We start from the raw sequence: 23,719 nt of genomic DNA on the forward strand, positions 1-23,719 counted from the left end.
AGCAATGTTGAACTAGACATGCAAAAGAAGTGGTTCCCCCAAATTCACCTGAAAATGCAACTTTTAATGACTTCTGCAGTCTCAAAATTATTCAACCCTTTCATGGTAAGTATCTTTAGTACTTAGTACTGTGTTACTGTTTTGACCTGCTGCAAACAAGATGTATAACCTGACAACAGCTTCTGGCAGCGTTTCTGATGAATCTTAGCCCATTCCTCATGAGCAATGACCTCCAGGTCAGTAATATTCTTGGGTTTGCGTGCTGCAACCGCCTTCTTCAAATCCCACCAGAGATTTCCAATGGGGCTCAAGTCAGATGGCCACTGTAGACTCTTCCAGGACTTCTTCTGCAACCAACTTGGTGGAATTTGAGGTATGCTTGCTTGGGATCATTGTCCTGATACTTCAATAAGTCCATCTTACCTTCCACACGCTGCAGGCATACCGCTGATCCATAGGGCCGAAAAGGTCCAGTTTTGTGTTATCGCTCCACAGAACAGAATCCCAAAACTTCTGTGGCTTATTTATATAATTTTGAGTAAATTGGGCCAACTTCTCGTGCTTTTGGGTCAGAAGTGGTGTACGTTTTGGAGTTCTGGTATGCGTTTAGTCTGCGCGTTACTGTGCAGCTGAAACCTCAGTGCCTGTTGCCACCAAGTCTTGCTGCTGGTCTTTTGCAGTCACTCGAGGGTTTTTCTGAACCTGCCTTCTCTGAAATCTGGTTGCAGCTGTTGATAGCTGCCTTTTTTCTGCCCCATCCAGGTAGTGTAACCACTGTTCCTTTAACTTTGAACTTGCAAACTATGCTTCCAACTGTGTCTCTAGGAACATTTAGTACATTCGCTATCTTTTTGTATTCTGTCCCTTGTTTGTGAAGGGTGATGATATATTCTCTCACATTTTTGGACCATTCTTTTGACTTTTCAACAAACCTAGCCAGTTCAGATATTTTATGTGTTCTAGCTCAAGCAAACCTGCTGCAACTAATGAAGCCCTTGATTAGTTGCATCAGGAAGCTTAACACCTTTTTTCCAGATTTGTGCTGTTGTGAGGGATTCTATTAAGGGGTTGAATAATTTTGAAACTGCAGTCATTAAAAGTTGCATTTGCAGTTAAATTTGGGGAAACCACTTGAAACATTTGTTGTGTTGAGCTATTTCAATTACTTGTGTTTGATTTATTCATTGCAAACAGCTGAAAGTCTGAAAATGTTGCCAATAAACCTGATTTGCAATGGGAGTTGAATCATTTCGATTGCAACTAATAATATATATAAACAAAAACGATTAGATGTGATTACCGGTAATCAAGATCGATCAAGGTCGATTTGACAGCACTAATCTAAATACATGATCAATTGTTTTACAAAATACAGTGAATTAAATGTAATACATGATCGAAAACAAACACTAAAGTTCTAAACCAAAGTTCTGGAGGAATGTGTTCATCTAAACATATCAAATCACAAAACAACAGCCGTTTAACTCACTGCTAGTTCTATACATCCCATCACTACTTCCCTCCACTTCTGTTTTAGTTTGTTTCTATTATCTACATTATAGTCTTCATTCAGTAGTCCAGGGCTATATATGTGTGAAATCAGGCCAAAAAAACATAAGATTTGGCACATATTCACTCTTAAGATAACAAGAAATGTATATAGAGTCAGCTGGTACAGTATTAAACTGTATTTGCAATTACTCCGATCACAAAGCAAAACATGGATCACCTTTCTTCAACATTTTCAAACATATATCTTCAAAAAGAGAGTTAATTAGTCCAGTCCTCACAGACACCAAAATCCTGCGCCATTAATAACAATAACAGGATTTAACTGAAAATTATTTCTCTTATCCAAAGGGGCCTGTTTATCTGAAAATGAGAAGATAACCGCATTCTGTCTGCATTAACTTCAAAAGAAAAAGAGAATTTGTTTAGTGAGCCACAACACTGCTATGCTATGATGTTTTATGTTATCTCATGTTAAACAATTTTAACAATTACAGCATTTATTAATCTATAGGTCAATGTTAACATCAAAATATATTAATTAATTGTAACATTTTAGTTGTCTAAATTAAGATGATGTAATATACAAACATGAACCAAACTAAGTATAAGTTGATTTGAAAAATGTCTGTAAGAAAAAAAAAAGTGCTATAAGATATATTATCTTAAAACGTGTCTTAATTAGGGGTGGGATGATACAGGTACCTCACGATTCAATTCTGTGGCGATATGTGGTCCACGATATGATACTATCACGATTCGCGATATCTACGCTATTCAATATATTGGAAGAAATTTCATCAACGATATATCACGATATATGTGACTGAAAAGAAAAAGAAGGAATAAGGAAATTTTATGCATTTATTAATGCCAACATTTCCAACATTGTGCAAAGAAATATGCATTTGCATAATAACTCACTGCCTCCTGGTCTTTATCCAGTGCCTTTCCGTCGACTGTCTCGTAAAACCCGAAGTGTCTCCACACTTTAGAGTGGAAACTAGCGGGTGGGTCTTTGCGTACAGCGTGCGCATACACTGTCACACAGACACACACACACTCTCTCTCTCTCTCTCTTGTTTTTTATGTTGAACGGAATGGCTACTGTTCTCTGCTTTTCAACAAATCATTTGCACACACATTCTGTCATTTTTCTATCTGAAGCTATTGCCTGCAACATTGAAAGCTCCGGTCTCTGTGTTTAGCGCGAATGCTCACGTGATTGCCGCCAGCTCGGGATAAAATTTGTGCAGGACAGTCGTGCCGTGTACCAGCTGCTTTGACACGATTATCAGTTTAACGGACTCGTAATGTGTGCAATATCTCACGACCTCCCGAGTGTCCGAACTCGCACCGTGTACTGTGTTCTTCACCGGCCGCTGTTTGCGCCACTTTACCCCTATTTACTCGAACAGCGCCCCCCGCAAACAGAATGGTAGATATTGGGTAGTGACAGTGACACTGACAATGGGTAAATTAATCATTTTGTGTTGTAATAAAATATCAATATTGGGCGTTAGTGTATCGGTTATTTATTGCGACAGAGAGCACAACAATATATTGCAATATCGATTTTTTTCCCCACCCCTAGTCTTAATATCTTATGCAATTTTTCCTTCTCTTGTTTGATTTTTTTAAATCAAAAACAAGATAAACTACAAGAAGGCATATGTCAAGCCTACAAAGTTTTCATGTTGTTTATGTTGTTGCAGAGAGCTTCACAGCGTTGCCCTAATTTCCTGAGCTCTCATAACTCATTATGACTGTGAACAGTGGAGGTCTCTAGTCCCTCCTCTACTGCTCTTTCAAAGTCACTGTGGTCATGAGTCTGACAGTTGCTGTCTATGGACTCAGCAGGTCTAGACAGAGAACTGCAACCTTGGTCCCCTTCAAAACACCAGCTAATGGCACAAAGCCATTTGTTTCAGCCATGGTGTGTTAATGTGGAGCAAAACGCTTCATAAGCCGAGTTGAGTTGAAGTTTGAGATTTAAACAGTCTTAGACTTATAGTGAAATGAACTTTGCATTAATGATCTAATAGAGCGATGCAGGAATGACGTATTTTTGCAAAATTATTATAACTCAAACTTTCAGGGAAAATGGCTTTAAAAAAACAAAAAAAGACTGAAAGAGTTGTCTGAAGCTTATTGGTGGTGATGTTGAAATAGTTCATTTATAGCTTACATTTAGCTTTTTACTTCTGCCAGTTGTATTTAGCCTTCAAAATGTATTATACTGTAGCTGCATTCATTTTTTTAAGATTATCATGATGAACAAAACATGTGATAATCAGAAAACTATTGTTGGTCACAGAGCTGGTTTTCTGAAATAATTCAAAGCCAATAGAAAAATCTAATTGGGTTTTTGTTGAGAGAACCAGGGGGGTTTGCCTACAAAAATATGTCATCACTCATATAGAGTGTGTTTACTAGGTACAATGGATATTCTCCATTTGCAGGAATAGTTGCTCATTGTGTGATTGGTGCTTGTTACAGATACGTTTATGATTTGTGATGGTTTGCTGACATCTATTTTGAATACTTCTTACTATAGACCAAACATAATTGTTCAGTTTTACACCCAACAAATGGTAGTTTAAGCTCACAGACTCAGACACCGTCCCACCGCTTTCCCCTGAAGGGGACTGTGAGCCGATGTTAGGGGATGTTGTCCACATCAATTATTTAGCTAATCTGCTGAGTAACAAGAGATAACATCCAACATACTAATTGTCAACCTTTTTCAACAACACAAAAAACACACTCAGTGACGTTGATTTAGTGTTTCAATGTAAAACAATACTTACTCCTACAGGTACTCTTGATATATGACACTAAAAATGTATTGATTAAACTGACCCTCCTGTTCATTTGCAATATATGATATAAAGCATGTTCCTGAGAGATCACATACAAATTCAGCTGAACAATCTTCTGTGAATTTAAGTCACAGAACTGTTATTATCACAATCTACCATTGCTTGAGTCCCCCCCATCCCCCCCCCCCCCCAAAAAAAAAAAAAAAACTTACAGCCATGATTAAATCTTGTATGTTATCTACATCTATCATTCATGTTAAATTTTAATCAACGCTAATACAATAGATATTAGTTTCAATTCAAAAATACCAGAATTGCTTATGTGCGCATGTCAAAATGTTTACATTCCTTTTTCTCAAGAAAAGAGAGAACTTTAAAGAGCCTGTGTAAAAGAGAGTCCTCATTCTACCTGAGGAAATTTAGTGTGCTACAATTTCCCCCTGGTCTATATAAAATGAGGTTTTATGAACAAATGCTCTCGGCATTGTAGCTTCAAAATTTAGCCACTAGATGCCAGTGTTGTATATCAGTACATTCAAAACCAGAATGAGCTTCAAATTACTCGGGAGTAAACACTTTACTGCTTTGCGAAGCCCAATAAAATATCACATCTGCTTCTACTTCATTATTCAGATTGGTGATGATATATACAAAAATCACTATTTGGCACTTCATGAGATTACAGGTAGGGAAGGTACACTGCTTCTAGAAGAGTGCAGAGATAGTTACCTTGGTTAATCAATACAAAAGCAATTCTGACTAATAAAAGGTCACTATGTGTTAATGCTGATGGCTCTAAATCTTTTGTTTTTGTTTTCTACAGAACTATATCTATCTAGTGTGTCTGTGTGTGTACACAGTATATGGTCTTAAATGATTATAAAACTTCCTTTATATGGCTTAAAATCTTGCGGATTGAGGGCACATTGTTCTGATCGTGACAGAAAAGGAAGAAATCTTTAGTGATGCTCTAATATATTCAGGTGATAAGAGAGTTGCATCAGTGGCTGCATTTGATCTGTGACGGATCGGTTTGCACGCCTGTCTTTAGATTCTGTCATATCTTTGATCTTAGGCCTATTCAGTTATGAATTATACAACTTCAACTGTAGATGGTGAGAATGACAGATATGAAGGCATCAAAACGTACATGTTATATGACCAGTAAAAGGATCGATGATATCGACATGTCCATCTGAGGCAATTAGTGCTGAAAAAAGTCCATGTGAGCTGGGGGACTATAAATTAAATTTATGATACCACCCAAAGGTTTTTGCGATTGAGGGGTCAAATTCGCAAGGAAAAGGCAAGTAATGAAACCGAGACCAACCCAAAACATTAACCTTCATGGCAGCTTAACATTCATTCAAAACCACAGCGGACGGGATGCTGAAGTGTGACACCCGAGTAAGCAAAGACAACACTGTGAATATGTGGCATAAACATGCCTGGAGGGAGCTTCTAAACATGAAAGCGTGTCCGTTCTCCTTTTGCCCCCAGGCGTTCATAAACAAACGCCTTCTGTTGGCTCTTCCCAGTGAGTTTATTTCTGCCGCGGGCTCTCGGCCCTCCGCCGCTCACGGCTGGCCTCGCTCCGACGGCAGGACGCCATCCTGGCAGATGCTCACCGCTAGCTCCCGACGGGAAAAACACAAGTTGGCTTCACAGCAAACAAAACCTGGTGGAAAAAACCCGATAGACCAACGGGAAGTACTCGTGGCAATTAATCCTTGATTTTCCAAGGGTCTGAAGTGGATGAACAGTATATTTAAGGTGGCAATTCCATGATTTGGAGGTTGAGTTTGTGCCGTTTATAATATTGCGTTTCGTCATCAAATCTGATTCTTGTACTACATTTTTATGGAGCATTGTTTTCTCTTTAACACAGCCTATTACCAGGCCAAGAAAGGACTTATTTTCTCGTTGGTAATACATGATTCTGGCAACGTTGCTCATACACTTTTCAAGTGACTCGTCCACCAGAGGTGCTATAAGTGATGTAATTTTTTATTATAATAATAAGTTACATTTACGCTTTTCTAGGTTCTTCCACTTTACATATGGAAGGGAGCAGTGCAGCATTCCCCTGGATGATGTGACTGCAACCATATTGTGCCAGAATGCCCACCACACACCAGCTTATTGGTGGAGAGGAGACAGTGATGAAGCCAATCAGTATTTATATTGGGATGATTAGGAGGCCATGATGATGGACAGAGTCCAATGGACAAATTTGGCCAGGACCCTTTCGGAGGACATTCTGGGATTTATGACGACCACAGAGAGTCAGGACCTCAGCTTAAAATCTCATCCAGAGGACAGTGCTTTTTTGACCCACACGTTGCGTTATGACCAATCTATATATAGCACGAATTGTATTTATCATGCAGTTTATATGCAAAAAAGATTTGTACGTGCATACGCACTGTAAACCCCTTGGGTATAGGATTAGTGGTGTAGAGTACGTGCGTATTACACAGCATAAAGTGTGTATAATATGCACATGAAAACTGCGTATCATTTGCATGTAAATTCTATTTTTTTGCGTATAAATTGCACGATAAATACAATTTGTGCTATAGATATGCACTTTCATGGTTAGGACCCACACAGACCATAGGGTAAGCACAGACCTGCTGGCCTCACTAACACCTTTTTCAGCAGCAACCTAGTTTTCTCAGGAGGTCACCCATCCAGGTAATGACCAGGCTCAACCCTGCTTTGCTTCAGTGGGCAACCAGTCTTATGGCAACTCAGTCAGGGTTATGGCTTTTTCTCTATTGACGATGCGGGTTTACATTATAGCCCAGAAATTTAGCTAAAATGATAATGCATTGCTTGTAACACGTTTCACTGAATTTTAAAAGTGAAATGTTAAACGAGAATATTTTATTACAGTTGTTAATACACAAGTCATGGCAGTTCAGAAATAAAATGTTCGGTTAATGCTGTATCATGTTTGAAATTAACATACCACCTACATTAAACCCTACACTAAACCTAACTGACAGTGTTAACAACAGCAACAGCGCTCCACATCACTGTACCAAGTTTATTGAGTCAGAAAAGCCATGCATATGGAGCTGGTTGTGTATTGTAAATGTCAACATGTATTAGTTTACAAACCATGTACTGGTAAAAAGCGTTTTGAGGTATTGTGCAAGGAACCATGTATAAAATTATGTATTAATCGATAATCTGTCCATGTAATCATAATTTGTGTAAAAAAAAAGAATAAAAGTTGTTGGTGATACTGCCTCTAGGTGTTCATTTCAGCAGCAAAACTGCAGTGGAAATGTGTGTATTGGCTTTTGGAGTTTTTCATAGTCAAAGTCGTATTTTTCAATGAGCCTGGGTTGCTTTACTTTTGGGTTATGCTTATTTTTAGAGCAAATTCTGTAAAAAAAAAATGTGTTAAACAGTTGAGAGTATACACTGGTACTTTTAGCTGGTTATCACTTTTTGTGATGATTCGCAAATTAATTATCTGTGAAACTGGTGTGTATTGTACATATGCAAGCGTGCACACTGCAGATATCCAACCATCGATCTGAATTTCAGACATATCACCAACTTCCAAAGCAGATCTCCACCTCCAGCATATGACAGATTCAGGGCAAAAAGTATATTCATCATCACCACTACAGACTGTCCAGCTAACAGAGCATAAAGCTCCATATGTGGTCAGCATCTCCATTCAATAAGAAAAGCTTTCGAAGAAAAGCTTTGTGTAACAGAATGAAGACTAATAATGACATTAATTATTTATCTCTCTAAGAGGCGATGCCATGGTTAAAAAAAAGAGATAAAAATGATTGTACTTTGAAAATAGTGACCCAAAGGAAGATTCATGTTCATTACTGAAAAAAAAAAAAAAATTGTAGTAGTAGATTTTAAATTACATAGAAAACGTATGTGCATATATGAGCATTGTGTCAGTCCTAAATAATTTTGGCAACGAACTCAGCATGGCACCTCAGTGCGTAATGTTATGGAAATTTTACTTTTTAATGAGTTCTCTTACTTAAATATGGGTACAACTTTTATTAACGTTGAAGATGTATTGTTTACTCATAAGAGTTAAAAAGAATATAATCATATAAGCAAAAAGCACATTATTAAAGATATAAAACCAAGCTTTTAGAAATGTTCAAAGTTAGGACAAACTTTCATGAACGAAATGTTCTCTGAGTCATGTGAAGGCTGACAATATGTGTGTGCGCAGTTTCGATCAGCACACGAGATCTGTAGCTAAAAACAGGAAACTTATTGCTGACATGACAAGTGTTCTGTCTAGATAGAAATAAAATGTTGGACATGAGATCATGAGCACATGAGACCATGAGCTAAGAAGTCTGGGTTGACTGCAACAAAGGTTTTTTTTTACACAGGATGTGTTAGGGTATATAACATTGGCGAAAGGGACTAGCCTTCGCCTTCTCATGTCAGATGCTCTCTGCGTGAGAATGCCATGGGCCTTCTCATATCAGACGCTGTCTGTGTGGGAACGTCTTATTTCATGCATGAAATAAAATACTTTGTTTAATCTTTTGAGAAACGACTTTGTCTCCTTCATCCAGGTTTTTTGAATATTGATAATTTCCACAACAGTAATCGGCACATTTGCTTTGCCAACATGTAAAAATATGGTATGAAAGTTATCATGTTGCTTACTGTACTTAAAGACGAGAATTATTCTTGATTAGGCATGAGATTAATATAATCCAAGATAAAATATCCGCCTCATTCCTATTCCTCCTCTAATAACTACACATCTCTTCATGACAGAACATAACGATAATGATAGAGAAAATATTACAAACAAGAACGCATCCAGACAAGCAGTGTGAATTATGGTAAAGAGCATTTCTTAATTCCTTTGGTGAATAAGATGCTAAAACACGAACAGTGTTGTTTTAAATGTCTTATTGAATTCCCCCCTGACAATTTCTTGTTTTATGGTGCACAACTAATTGCCAACTAGAGCAATTAAAAGATCATTTTCCTCCATAACTGTAGTTATGTTTAGCTTGGCTCCCATTCCCCGCTGTCTCACCCTACTGTAATTTCATTGATGCTCATGTACAATGATGTTCATTGATGATTCTGGGGTGCTTTGTCAATCTAGTCAAACAAAAAAGGGTAAAAGCTTCAGTCTCGTACTTTGCACTTGGTTTAACAATTATTTTTCAAGGAATTTATTAAAGTATAGAGACAATGTTGATTATGAACGGCTGGTTGGCAATGTTAAGCCTTTAAAATAAAGACTTCACAAGTCATATTTCAAAGTCCACCTGGCAAGTCATTGGTACCACCCACTGATTATGCAACACAAAACTGCATGACAATGAAAGAGAAAGACGCATTGAGAAACGGACATTCGTAAGCCAACACTTCTACAGAGAGGGCCAGTGATGCATTAATAAAGGTAATGACTCGCGTACAAAAGGCTACCAGACCTTTGGCTTCAGAGGAAAGCTGTACTCTGCCACAAGGTCATCAGCCGATCAAAATATATTTAATAATGCTAAAGCAAACACACCTTTGGAGTCATTCACCAAGTGCAAATGAAACAAGCACAGTGTGTGAACAAATGATAGTCGGTTTCAAGCATCAACATTTGGAAACAAGTGTCTGCTCATTATACGTTGTAGTCAGCATGCCAAATGTAAAATACTTCCTCCGTCTCGTCTACCATTCGGGATTTTAAATATTCAACATGCTCAGCTCCGCAGACTCACACTCTTCTATATGTAAATATGTACTTAAAGATTAACACTGTTCAAAGCCACAACAGTTACATTTCCAACTGAGTGGCTAGTGTTTCCAAAGCGTGGGTTTGAGAATTAAGTTACTTGCAAAGTAAAATCGTCGCCTACCTAATACTGGCACGCACTGTCTTTTTATTTGTGCCAGTTTGCTTTCTCTGCATGATCAATGTGAGCCATTTTGCATGTTTTTTTCCTTTATATCAAGTTCCTAAAAAATATATATTTAATTATTTACTCACCCTCATGTTATTTCCAATCTGAATGTTATTTTTCCCCATAGAACACAAAAGGGGATATTTTGAAGAATCTTTACGCAGCTCTTTTCCACCAATAATCCATTGATAGTTTTTATCATGTTCAGGGGCCGTATTCACAAATAATTTTATCTTACCACTAGGAGTACTCCTAAATCGCACTAAAAGATTTTAGCTAGGAGTGTTCTCTTAAAAGTTATTCACAACGCCTTTCAGACCTACTCTTAGTAAGGAAAAATGACAACTCCTAAACTAAGAGTGAGTCTTCGTTGCTATGGATGACGTCAATTCTCATGCACGAGCTTCCTCGCAATGATTGGTTGTTAGATGACAGGGCCATCATGCGAACCATAACACAACCAAATCATGGAATTACGACATCTAAATATGTCTGTGTCCTACAAAAAATAATAATAATAATAATGTAATCGAAATGTATATATAATGACATGTTTGTGCAGGCCCCAGTGAAGTGTAATTCTAAAAAGGCAGAGAGAGAGAGAGAGAGAAAAGTTGTGAATTAAATAAAATTAAATCAAGGTAGCCTAATACCGTAATGAAAACCGCCACTTGCATTAACACTTGCTTGGTTAATTGACATCCTATTAGCCTAAATAGACTACTTAAAGCAAGGAAATATTGCTCCTATTTAAGTAATGTAATAGTTGAAGGACGGTGGATTATGAACTCGCCAAAACGGAAAAGAAAGCCCAACTGGACGAAGGATCAGTTACTGCTGCTGGCCCAGTTGGTGCTGAAAAAAAAAATAATAATAAAAGGAAAATTCGGCACTGGGATACAACATCGAGAATTGTAAAGTTTGCATCGAACACAATCTGTGTATTGATGGAGTGGGTTTTCTTTCTATTCACAAACACGTCCTCATCCTGACGTGGTGCAATTATTTTAATATGTGTCGATCCGTCTATAGCACCGACCACTCCGGGCACACCGGCAATATCCATAAAGCTGGCTTTGTTTCTTTGGAGTTGGCGAATGTCCAAAGGAAAACTTATGAACTGTCAAATAATATGGGGTCTACAGAGTGCATTGATGGTTTGGTGGATGGATCTGCTTACCGATGGCTGGGATAGCTAGATCGTCGGCATTACACAATTGCATTTTCCCCGTTGCCAGGTAGCGAAGTGTTATCAAACATTTCAATTCGGCACTGATTGGGTTGTTGCGATTAGTTGGCGCTGTTATTGCATCCCTCACAAGATCCACAACAATCAGTAGGCTATTCCCTCAAGGTGTCTTTGTAATAACTCTGTGTACTGTCTCCAACACACTGTCGCGCGGCGATTTTAAGATCCTTTGTGAATAGGTCTTAGTGAGTTAGGAGTCCTCTCGACTTCTTTTAAGCTGTCCCAGACTTAGGTGCTACTTTTAGGGCTAAAATGCTTCATGAATTACTCTTAGTGAAAAAAATTAGGAGTCCTAAAGTTAGGAGTGACACGCCCATTATTTTTAGGAGTTGCTCCTAAACTCGCCAGTTAGGAGCTACTTTTAGCCTTAAAATTCTTTGTGAATACGGCCACAGACCCCTATTTGTGTTCCACAGAAGAATTGCAGCAGAAAAAGATTGAAACATGAGAGCGAGTCGATAACAATAACCTTTGTGTACATACTTGTATTTAATTAAAGCTTTATAAAACATTTCTACAAAAGCTACAGGTATCTAAGGGGCCATTTACATGACCGTTTTCAACTAAAAACGTTAAACTTTAAAGGTGAACTATGCAGGTTTTTTACCTTAACCGAACAGCTTCGGAGTCATTGGAATGGTTAAATAACTTTTTTTCGGGTTGAATGGTGGTCGTTTCGCACCCCCCTATCGCATGTAAGCGGAAAAAATGCATATATAGGCCGCGGCGTCAGGAAGTATCACGTGATATCAGGTCTCGCGATGTAAAGAATTGCTTTACGGCAAAAAGAAATCTGCTAAAATTCTGTCATTATTGCGCTCCCTCACGCTGTTCGAACCCAAATGAAGAAGAGGTTTTAAAGAATGGCCCGTCTGCTTTGATGTCATTGATCTACTAGCCTCTGGTATCTGAGAGTTACCAACACGTTTTTCGACAGTGTTGTCAAATATCTATTCCGAAGCTGTAGGGGGAGCTCTATAGAGAAACCTGCGAGCAAAAAGCGAGAATACAGCGAAGAAATTCCGGAACCTGCATAGCCCTGCTTTAATGCGTCTTGGCTGTTCGATTACACGACAATGGCGTTTATGGGGGCCTGAAAACGGGTTTCAAAGTGCATGTTTTTGAAAACGATACCGTTATTTTCTCTATAAACAAACATGCATATTTGTAAAAACCGTGTCATCATGCACATGTGTAATATGCATATATAGGCACATAGTGTTACTTTGCAAAATAACAATCGCCAACTACTGGCCTGGCAGCATAATGCAGCATTTTTAGTTTTCGTGTTTCCTTGTGAATGAAGATCGTTTTTACAACATTGTCGTCTCCAAGCGAAAAAAGCAAAGGATTTTTTTTTTTTTTTTAGTAGGCTACATCGTGTTCAAGTAAACACCCTTAATTTACCCTAATCAACTAACACACTTTTCACACTGGGCAATGATGTAGTTAGAAATATGTATAAAATATTATTTGTCATGATATTATTCTAAAATAAATCCTCAAATATTCACAACTATATAGATAAAATCATTTGATGGCATCAGGCAATTGTTCACGTTAATTTTTATCCCTCATCCTCGTTAACCTTAATGCCTGCATTAATTGTGTCTTTTCTCAGAAGATTGATCTGTAGCAGCTGTAAGAATTTCACCTTAAAAGACAAGTTTAAATGACATTACCCTTGAAAGCACTCTAAACATAATATTTCTCTAATGGTAATAAACCTGCCTGAATTGGAAATTTCAAAGCGTGAACGTTAAGATCCATTATAGGAGAGCAAACGCATTAATGTCATTGCAGATTCGAGATTTAAAGATCATCTCCTTGCAATGAAAATGCTAATTATTCTCTTTGTCTATGTTAAGAATAACTTGTTTGTGAAGTAGACGAGCAAATGTAAGTAGCCTAATTGTGTACTGAATCAAATTGTTTCCTTCCATTTAAACAAACAAGCTTTACATAAGCTACTTTGTCATTTAGTACAGAACACATGGACTCTAAATATATAATAGTGATAAAAAGTCACTATTGGACAACAAACCATTAGTACAAATCATGTTATTGCAGAGATAACCATCACATGCTTTTCTACAAATTTTCTCCCATTATTATTGCAAACAAATCAGTGATCTGTGAGGATATAATCATTTTATACAACGCAAGATAATGGGAAATTAAAACTTTTTCCAGGTTTGCACAAAGTACCAGTGCACTTGAGGTCATTCCACCATCAGCAACACACAATAGGTTCTATTAATGCTGTTGTGTCACGTTGGGATGCATATGATAAGAGTCAATTATATAACGAAGGCAGATTTTATCTAAAAGGTTCTCTGTTAAATGGCTATAGTATATACTTTATAAAATAACAGTTTTTTTGACAAATGGTATTATTATTATATTAATAATCGAAATCGACTTGATATAAAATAATTTAGAGCTGGATTTACAGTGATTGCTGGATGGCAAAGCCCATAGGGTTCTATACATTTTGAAGGTTTGTAGTTTGGTAAGAAGAGAAAGTTTTTTTTAGACATTCTCTGCATCATGGTCAGGGATTGAGTCCGCAGGCAGTGAGTTTCATCCCACCTGCTTGGCTTCTTCAAAGGAAGCGTTTTATAAAACCAAAATATGCTGAAACACGACCTATAAAAAGTCGACAGTGAACAAACCTTGATGTTTGAAACACAACAGCTCATATCAGTCCATATAGTTACTACAAAGTAGGCTTACACAGCTTAAAGCATGAACTTAAGCTTCAATATCACGACTTTCATCTATGTCATGACAATAAATAAATAGCCCATTTCAAATCTATGGCCAAAGTAAAGTAACAGGTAGCCTGAATTGCCCAACTCGTTGTACCAGCTGCTGTAATAATAATAATAAATTCAAAGAACGGCAAAAGTACAAACATGACCGTTAGGTTCCCAAACTAGCATGCGAGACATGCGTGAGAACATGTGAAGGTGCGCGAGAGAATAATCATGATTCATGCACCTTTAGTCCTACCACTCGACGAACTTGACGAGTCCACTCGGGAGGAGATGCTGTCGAGATTCTTCTCCATTGTAATAATAGTCTTTGTTTCCAGTTTTGTCTCCGTGTGTAGCGCACTTGTGAGGGGCAGACTGTGACTGTTGCGCTTCAGTTCAGCGTTAAACAACTTCAGCTGATGCAGTGAGGATGCGCGTCACCGGTCAGGCGCGCTCTCGCGGCCAGTGTTGTTTTCATATATAGTCAACTTTTTAAAAGGGCTATTTTTTAAAAATATCTACTTAGATTTTTTTTGGTATTATTTGGTAAAAAAAAAACATAAATCATGTAGATGTGAAATTAAGTGCTATTAATCAAATGCATCGCCTAAATATATGCGGACAGTGTTGTTCTGGAATGAGGAGGCAAAGTCCTCAGTTTTTTTTATTTTTATAAATTAAATGTAAATTCATGTCCCAGTTACACTTACACTTATTGACTCATTCTTCTGGTTAAATGAGATAACCTTACATTACATAAAAAATACAATTCTATTTTGTATTTTTACATTTGAGGGTGAATAAGTTATGGGGTAATTTTTATTTTGGGGTGAGCTCTCTTATTGCCATCTCATTTTTATCTAATGCAATAAAATTCATACAGTGGTTTTTCAGAATCCAAATACTTTGGGGTGCCAAGCTGGGACCGAGATGGGTCTTGTGCATGTTGCCCACTTGGGTCCCACCTAGTACAAGTGCAATCCTACATGAAATTAATCTGGGCAATTAACATGGGGCCATTATGGAACCCGCGGACAATCCCATACAGAGCCCATTTTTCAGCCCATTTCAAACCCACATGGGCCCCACATACAAATGTCGGTGGGGTTAAGCTGGGACCTTATGCATGTTGCCCACTTGGGTCCCACCTAGAACCAAGTGAAATCTTACATGAAATTCATCTGGGAAATTAGCATGAGGCTATTATGTAACCCGCTGACAATCCTACATGGGGCCCATTTTTTTTAGCCCATTTCATATGGGCGCCACATACAAATGTTGGCTGGGTGTATATTGTATGATCCAGCAGTAACATTTACACTGAACTAGAATTTTGACCTATACTACTATAGCATGATATACTGCTATAGCCTACCGTACCACTATGCCTTTTCAGTTTGAGGCTTGCGACTCAGAACTCGCAGTACTGAGAACACACTGCCACGCTGAAGCTTGATTTACTGTTTCATGGAGAATGGGGAAAAAAAGAAATATAAAAAGACAGCTCAGAATCCAGCAGATGGGATTTGACACTGCTGACAGCGTTTCGAATGGCAATAACTGGCGTTCACAGTCTCTGGAATATACCTTCACTATGTTACCAGTTTTGCTCAAGATGTTGTGCAGTTATTCTATTGTAATAATGATCTAACAATATTTGTATATTAGAAATGTTCCATCAAAAGAAGAATAAACAGTTTAAGCTCATCACTTTAAGCTGTTTCCTGAAATTAACATAATAAATGAAACATCAGCAATCAATGTCTACGACCCAAGCTGTGATAATGAAGTGCCGGTGAAAGGAAATGAGGAGTTGGTGAACGCGTAGGAGGGCAACACTCCTCACAGGAGAAATTAAGCATCCGGACAAACTTTATGTCTTCCAGACAAGAGGATAAAGAAGGATTTGGCTCCATTTGCTGAAGGCAGTAATTCACAGGCAGACTCCATCCCACATTTGACTGTACTGTATAGTGAGTGCGTACAAGAGATTGTAGCCTGGAGACTGAGAAGATAATGTCTGAGCTATCAAGTGATGAGCTTACGTAACCGAGGACCGAGGCATGTACGCGGAATATGGGAGTTAATGTGGACATGCCATTGAGGGTGCATGAGAACGAGATGCAAGCAGCTGACATGAAATCTTTCCGTTAGCATTAGATGTTATTTCACTCAAACACGCTCATTTAACCTTTCTGGCTCTCCAAACGCTCTGACTAGTGATAATTGGCATTGAAAACAACGACGACCAAAATTAAAATCAAATAATTTTCCCTGGCAGCAGACATGTTACAATACAATACAATATTTAAATCTACAAAAGTAATATACAATAGGTTGACACAAATATAATTTCCCTAACAAAGTTATCATTGCCTTATGGTAATCTGTGATCTATGAATAATTAAAATGATACCATGCATTAAATCCAATTTCTATGGATTTAAACACAAACAAACAAACAAACAAACAAACACACACACACACACACACACACACCAACCTTTTAGAGGTTCCATCAAGGGATCACTTTATGGATTTAGCTTTAATAAATTTTGTTTTCATAAATTTTTAATGAGATTTTATTAAATAAACAGCATGTAAACATATTTATCACTAGAAATGAATATAAATAGTCAAGATACATAGGGTTCTATAGAAACCCTGCATTACATCTTTTTTATAAGAGTGAGCGCTTAAAAATACCATAGAATGTTTATTATATTCTGAATCAGTTTAATTTTACATTGAGATATTTCTATACACATTTTTTTTGTTGAGGTTCGAGTCTGGCCTCTCATCCCACTTGTGTCCTTTAACTCTTCACTGTCTGTCAGTAAAGAAGCAAAAACACAAGCTTTTGTTTTTATGTCAGAGGATGACGGATTAATTATACCACTCGTTATGAAAATAATAGCAGGCTGACAGGGAAACATATCAACTTCTTTTGGAACACATCTTCAAGCACAAAACTAATCCAGCCTTCGCCGAAACCCATAGAGTCCCAGGTCCACTGTCAAACTTGATAGATACTAAAATCTCTGACAGAAAGTTTGCATTTCTTCCCCAAGACATATTTGTAAGGCTGCAATGTTTTCTCATTAAGCACAATAGCTGAAGAGCAGCTGACAGTGCTGGGCAGATTACTTGCAAATATGTAATACTGCAAGAATACTTGCACTTTTCCCATTTTCCTTAGTTCCTAGTTTCCCAAGCTGTTCATCATTTTCCATTTGATGTGAGTGTTTACACCTGGAAGACATATTTTTTAGTGTTTGCTCATCTGCATTACGTCTATAGGACGTTTCCTGACAGATGTCAAATAGATGTTTAGAAAATGTTTCTAAGATGTTTATGATTGAGAATATATGTAAAACTGACATCTTATAGATGTCTATCAGATGTTTGTGAACGGCAGATGCTTTCCAGATGAAGTGATCTTTAACAGACATCTTGCAGACGTACGGTTTTGGGCTGTCCCAGACGAAAGATGACCAATCACTGAAATGGAAATGGCACTACAACTTAAAACTACTTAGCCTACCTCAAACTCCATTAGCAAAATTAGCATGCCAAATTAGCCTCTTTTCCTGCATGGCCACTCCATTATTCTCCTCTTTCGATTCCTCACATAAAAAATACAATTTCCAAAGTGACATTCATCCTGCTCTATTTGTTTACCTCAAGCTCATCCTGATGGGGTTTTATTTTTTAACTGTCATTTAAGGTGTCATCATCGTACCGTTTACATATGTCGTACCCAAGTTTATTACATTTACATGCAGTGTGATTGGTGATCGCACAGTCTAGCAGTTTCCCTAGTTAATTTGTCCAATATCATTTATGTTGAAAGTGGTTGAGTTCTGGTTTATCTTCTGAGTTTTCTGTGTGGATTTTAATAAAGACTCTTTTTGACTATCTCCTTCGTCGTGAGTTTCAGCAACATCGTCAGAAGAGCTGCTTTTGTCCCCAATTTTAGAAGCATCACACATTTATTTACATGGCCATTCTATATTGTGAATATAGTCAAAGCTAAATGATATGAAACACAACAGGATTTTTTAGAAAGTAAAATTTAAATGAGGGACATTTATTTACTTCCATTGAGTGAGTAATATATAATCATGTGTAATCCATAATAAAAGTATATTATGAGCATTTTAAAACAATATAATTACAGTACAACATTTTTGGAATCTGATTACATGTAATCAGTTATAACCCAGCAACAATAATGACACTAAAGCTTCTCTCTGACTCCAGACAGACAAATGATGACATAATGAGTTCTCTGCATCACTTCCAGCATGTTCTGTGCTTGCTTTAAACAGGTGCTGACCTAATTCCAGGTCTGTACACCTGCAGAGCTTGACACTTACATTTTTCCCCAGGAGCACATGAGCTCTTAAGTTGAAAAATTTAGAAGCACATTAAAAAACTTTTGGGGGCGCAATTGAATTTTTAAAAAAAATATTTCTGATTCAAACTGTTTTGAATAATTATGTAATTATTTATAGTCCTACACTCTAAAAAATGCTGGGCTGTTTTAACCCAATTTTGGGTCAAATATGGACAAACCCAAACGTTGGATCAAAAATGCAATTTAAAAATGTAACCCAATGGCTGGGTTTGTCCATATTTGACCCAAAATTGGGTTAAAACAACCCCGCATTTTTTAGAGTCTACTTTAAACTGTATATAGGCATGTGAAGGTATATGATTTTCATTTAACGATAATTGCTGGAGCTTCTATGTTGTATCACATATTTAATTAGGTTAGAATAAAGTGTTATAACAGTTATAACCCTACAATAAAAATAACTCATTTAAAAAGAAGAAACAATAATCAACATTTAAATATACAATAAAACAACACACACACACACATAAGGCAAACAAATGTTTCAAACCGATTAAAGTGCAAAAGAACTATAACAATAGGTAACACTTTACAATAGGGTCCCATTAGTTAACGTTAGTTAATGCACACTCTAAAAAATACACACTATAATACACTAAAAAATACTGAGTTGTTTTAACACAATTTTGGGTCAAATATGGACAAACCCAAACATTGGGTTAAAAATTTAACCCAGCCATTGGTTTTGTCCATATTTGACCCAAAGTTAGGTTGAAACAACCCAGCATTTTCTAGAGTGCATTTAGTAGATTAACATTAACTAACAATGACTAGCCTACATTTGATAGTTATTATTCTTTGTTAACATTTATTAATACAAATACAACTGTTCATTGTTAGTTAATTTTAGCGCAAGTTAATATTAGCAGATACAACTTTTGTTTTTAATAATGTACAGTAATAAAATATCACCTTGGTTTTAGTCAAAATAAATTGATGTAACTATTTATATCACACTTCTAAGAATTTTGATCTTATGTAAAGTCTATTTGGTCAAACACAAATTAGATATCTTCAACATGCACACAGTAATGCCAGTTAAATGTTCCTTGTAAACACAACTCAAATAGTTTGTATATAGCAGAAACATAATTCAACTGAGTAACGCCAATACAATTAAACGTAAAAATAACTCAATGTAGACTTTGGTATGACATGCATTAGCTCTATACTCTAAAAAAGGCTGGGTTGTTTTTACCCAATTTTGGGTCAAATATGGTAAAACCCAAACGTTGGGTTAAAAATTTAATTTAAAAAGTGTAACCCAACAGCTGAGTTTGTCCATATTTGACCCAAAGTTGGGTTGAAACAACCCAGCATTTTTTAGAGTGACTTTATGCAATAAGCAGTATACAATAGACTTAATACTACACATAATACTACTATAAACAGTTACTCATTGAGTTAAGCATTTCATATAAAACATAGGCTAATTAACATGAACTTACTGTAGATTAATAAATGTATTAAAAGTACTTCTGGTTAACTAATGGAGCCTTATTGTAAAGTATACAGAACAATAATAAAGAATCATTTAGAATCAATAAAGACATTTTCAGTCAATATTCAGGGCATGTTTTAGGTCAGATTGAAATGTATTTTTTTTTTACAATAAATAGCTAGCCTATTAAGTTAAAAAAGCCTGTTAATCTTTAAGTAGGCTACTAAGTATGTAATGCTGTGGTGAACATAGCAAATACATAAATCTGAATGGCTGTATAAAACGTACGGTAAGTAGGTACTGTTTAGAAACAGAAAGTAGCAGCCTGCTTTGTTTACATGGTTACCTGTGTAACAACTGCCTGTCAGAGAGTGAATGTGCCTTTTCATTTTCATTCACTTTTTTTCCATAACCAAATTGAAAATCTCTTAAAATGATAAGATGTTTGTTTAACATTTAAGAAGTTTTATTTAAAGGGCACCTATTATGACATTTAAAATGTTCCTAATGTTGTTGTGGGAGTCCCCAACAACAGTTTTACATGCATGCAATGACAAAAAACACTTTTGTTTTCGTATAATATGCATTTATTTTTACCTGATTTGCTCACCGACTCCCAAATGAATCGTTCAACGACTCGTTTTTCAAACCCCTCCTTTGCGCGACGCTAATCTGCGTTGATTGGTCAGATGACCCAGCAGTGTTTACAGAGATAATACTTATTTTTAACACGGAGTGCAATGATGCTTTTATCAATTAAATTGTATTATAATAATGATTATAGTCCACTGCTTTATAGTTTGTAGTAAAAAACGAAAAATAAGATAAAGAATTTAATGTTATGTTAGCGAGCATAGCCCAGAGTTCATATTGTAAAAGCACAATCAGTCTTTGTTTGCGTTAGCCCGATGGATGCATAAACATAACGTTTTTACAAAAAAAAAAAAAATGCAGTTACGTTACTACGAGGTATTATTCTATTCTTTAGACAACTCCGAAAACAACGACAAACACTTCACATATCTCAATACAATTGTCATTGAAGACCTAGAAGCTAAACGGTGCTTACACAACAAACAAAATAATTATTAAGCATGCTACATAAAATATAAAAGCAAAAATTATTAATAACACTTACAGGTTGTGATACGGAGGAGGAAGCTGATGCAAATACACTTGGAACTGAACCTTCCTTCAATATCAGCCGGCTCGCGAATCCAAGTTTGATTGCATATTTAAAAAGCAATCTCTTCAAAATGGCGCGAACAAAGCACAAGGCTCGGACTATACTTCTGTGGTATAGTGAATTGTAGCCACTTAGTCTTCAAATGCTCCTCCTTGGGCAGATGAAAAAAGTTGTCTTTTGAGCCGCACTTCAGAACACAGCGTCTCGTCGCCATGATATTTTCGCTGGCCTTGGAGCGCAATAAGTGGGCGTATCGTATTCAAATAACTTGACAAGTTGACGTCATCTAGTCAGAGAAAAAGCTTCGGTCTTCTAACGATTCATAAAAATGACTCCGAGTCGACTCTCACTTTTGAAAGACAATAACTTTATATACGGTGCACTTTCATATTTCAAACTTTGCAGGATGTTTTTGTTCACTTAGATCTATGTTACACACTACATGAAAGGTAAATTTCAAAATTCCATAATAGGTGCCCTTTAAGTTCACACACGTCTATTTTTAGTCGAATGCGAGTGAAATCCTCACACTGTCTTGTGATCACACTCTCATCCCATAATGCTCAAGTAATGTGTTTTCGGAGCAAGACCTTCATAATAATGGTGTCAGGTTCTCATAATTATTGTCTTTGACCCCTGCAAGGCTCGTGGTGCTTTGGATGAGAGAACATGGCATCATTTATCCTCATCATTTATTAATTCCATACCCATTAATGGCTCTCGTTCTCAACTAAGCTCTAAAAGAGAATATTACCACAACAAATATGACTCAAGTACAGTATTCACATGCATTAAGGAGGAGGAAGGTTTCATGTATGATATCTGATTGCTGTAGGTTTATTCTTACAAGCTAATTCTATCAGGCACAGATGGTAAAACTTCCAGGAAGATATCAATCTTCACCTCTTAGGTTAACCTCAAACTCACTGCCAGATGCTTCGAAAAAACAGTTGGCAAAAATCTAAATATGCAAACGATTTAACGCTACTCTGATGCTGATATGCATAACAGTCAGAAAAGCTGACAAGTTTGATATTGCACACGAGTCAAAAGTTAATATTAATTTAGTGAAATGTTACAATTTAAAATAACTTTTCTATTTTAACATATTTAAAAATGTATTCTTGTGATGCAAATCAGAATTTTCCAGTCGTCAGTGTCACATGATCATTCAGAAATCATTCTAATATGCTGATTTTCTGCTCAAGAAACATTTCTTATAATTATCAATGTTGAACACAGCTGCACTGCTTATTTTTGCAGAAACCATGATCGATTTTTTTCAGGATAGGCCTACTTTGATGAATAGAAAGTTCAAAAGAACAACATTTATATAAAATAGGCCTAGTTGTTTTTTTAAAACTTTCGAATCCCCAACTTTTGAATGGTAGTGTATCACGTTTCCACAAAAATATAAGCAGGAAAAACTTTCAACATGGGTAGTAATATGAAATGTTTCTCAATCACTTTAGCCGTTTACACTTGACCGTTTTAAAAACGCAAAACTTTTTGCCATCATTACACGACAACAACGTTTTGGGAACCGATAGCGCAAACTTTTGAAAACAGGTTTCAAAGTGTACATTTTTGAAAACAATACCGATATCGTCTCCGTGTAAACTACAAAAACTAGAATTTGTGAAAACGGTGATGTCATGCGCATGCGTAGCCTATTACATGTTCAGTCTATTGGCGAATAGTGTTTCTTTACAAAGTGACATCGCCTACTACTGGCCTGGCAGCAGAATGCAGGGTTTTTAGTCGTTTTCGTGGAACTGTGTGAGCGGGGATCGTTTTGACAACATTGTCGTCTGTACGCGAAAAACGCAAAGGAAAAACATTTTCCGTTTTTAGTACATTATAGTCGTGTAAGCGTACCCTTAATCAGCATATTACAAAAAATTCTGAAGGATCATGTGACACTGAAGACTAATGATGCTGAAAATTCAGCTTCGCATCACAACAATAAATTACATTTTAAAATGTATTCACAAAGAACAGTTATTTTAAATATTAAGTTTTTACTGTATTTTGAAAAAACAAATGTCAAGTTCTACTGACCCCAAACTTTTGAACGGTTTCTGTACTACCGGTATTTTCTTTTCTTTATAGTTTACTTTTATCCCTGGGATCCTGCATTGAAATGATGAAACTTTCATGACTCAAAGCATTGGTGAATTTTTAAAGGCAGTATAAGAAATACCATTTAACTCAGAAAGGTTGATTACTCCAACCAAACTCACTGCGGAGTTTGGTTGGAGTAATACACTCATAAGTGTTCCATGCATAATTCAGAGCCTTTTCTCATCGTCACATTCAGGAGGGTCTGGCAATACGTCTCTGTCTGTGAGAAATATGATTTTAATATAACATTAGTGGGCTGAAAATTAAGAACGTTGTCTCTTTAGC

General features: G+C 36.7%; 1 protein-coding gene across 1 annotated transcript in view; it reads right to left on the reverse strand.

The window, feature by feature from the left end:
- The window catches only part of kcnip4a (potassium voltage-gated channel interacting protein 4a), a 221,404-nt gene extending 206,771 nt beyond the window's left edge, over nt 1–14,633 (reverse strand). The window contains exon 1 of the mRNA XM_079597624.1: nt 14,508–14,633. Within this exon, the coding sequence (XP_079453750.1) occupies nt 14,508–14,577 (70 nt within the window). The 5' untranslated portion in view covers nt 14,578–14,633. The remainder of the gene's footprint in view (nt 1–14,507) is intronic.
- Nucleotides 14,634–23,719: the final 9,086 nt, after the last annotated feature.

The sequence above is a fragment of the Phoxinus phoxinus genome, assembly GCF_949152265.1.
Source record: "Phoxinus phoxinus genome assembly, chromosome: 2".
In the NCBI taxonomy this organism is placed as follows: domain Eukaryota; kingdom Metazoa; phylum Chordata; class Actinopteri; order Cypriniformes; family Leuciscidae; genus Phoxinus; species Phoxinus phoxinus.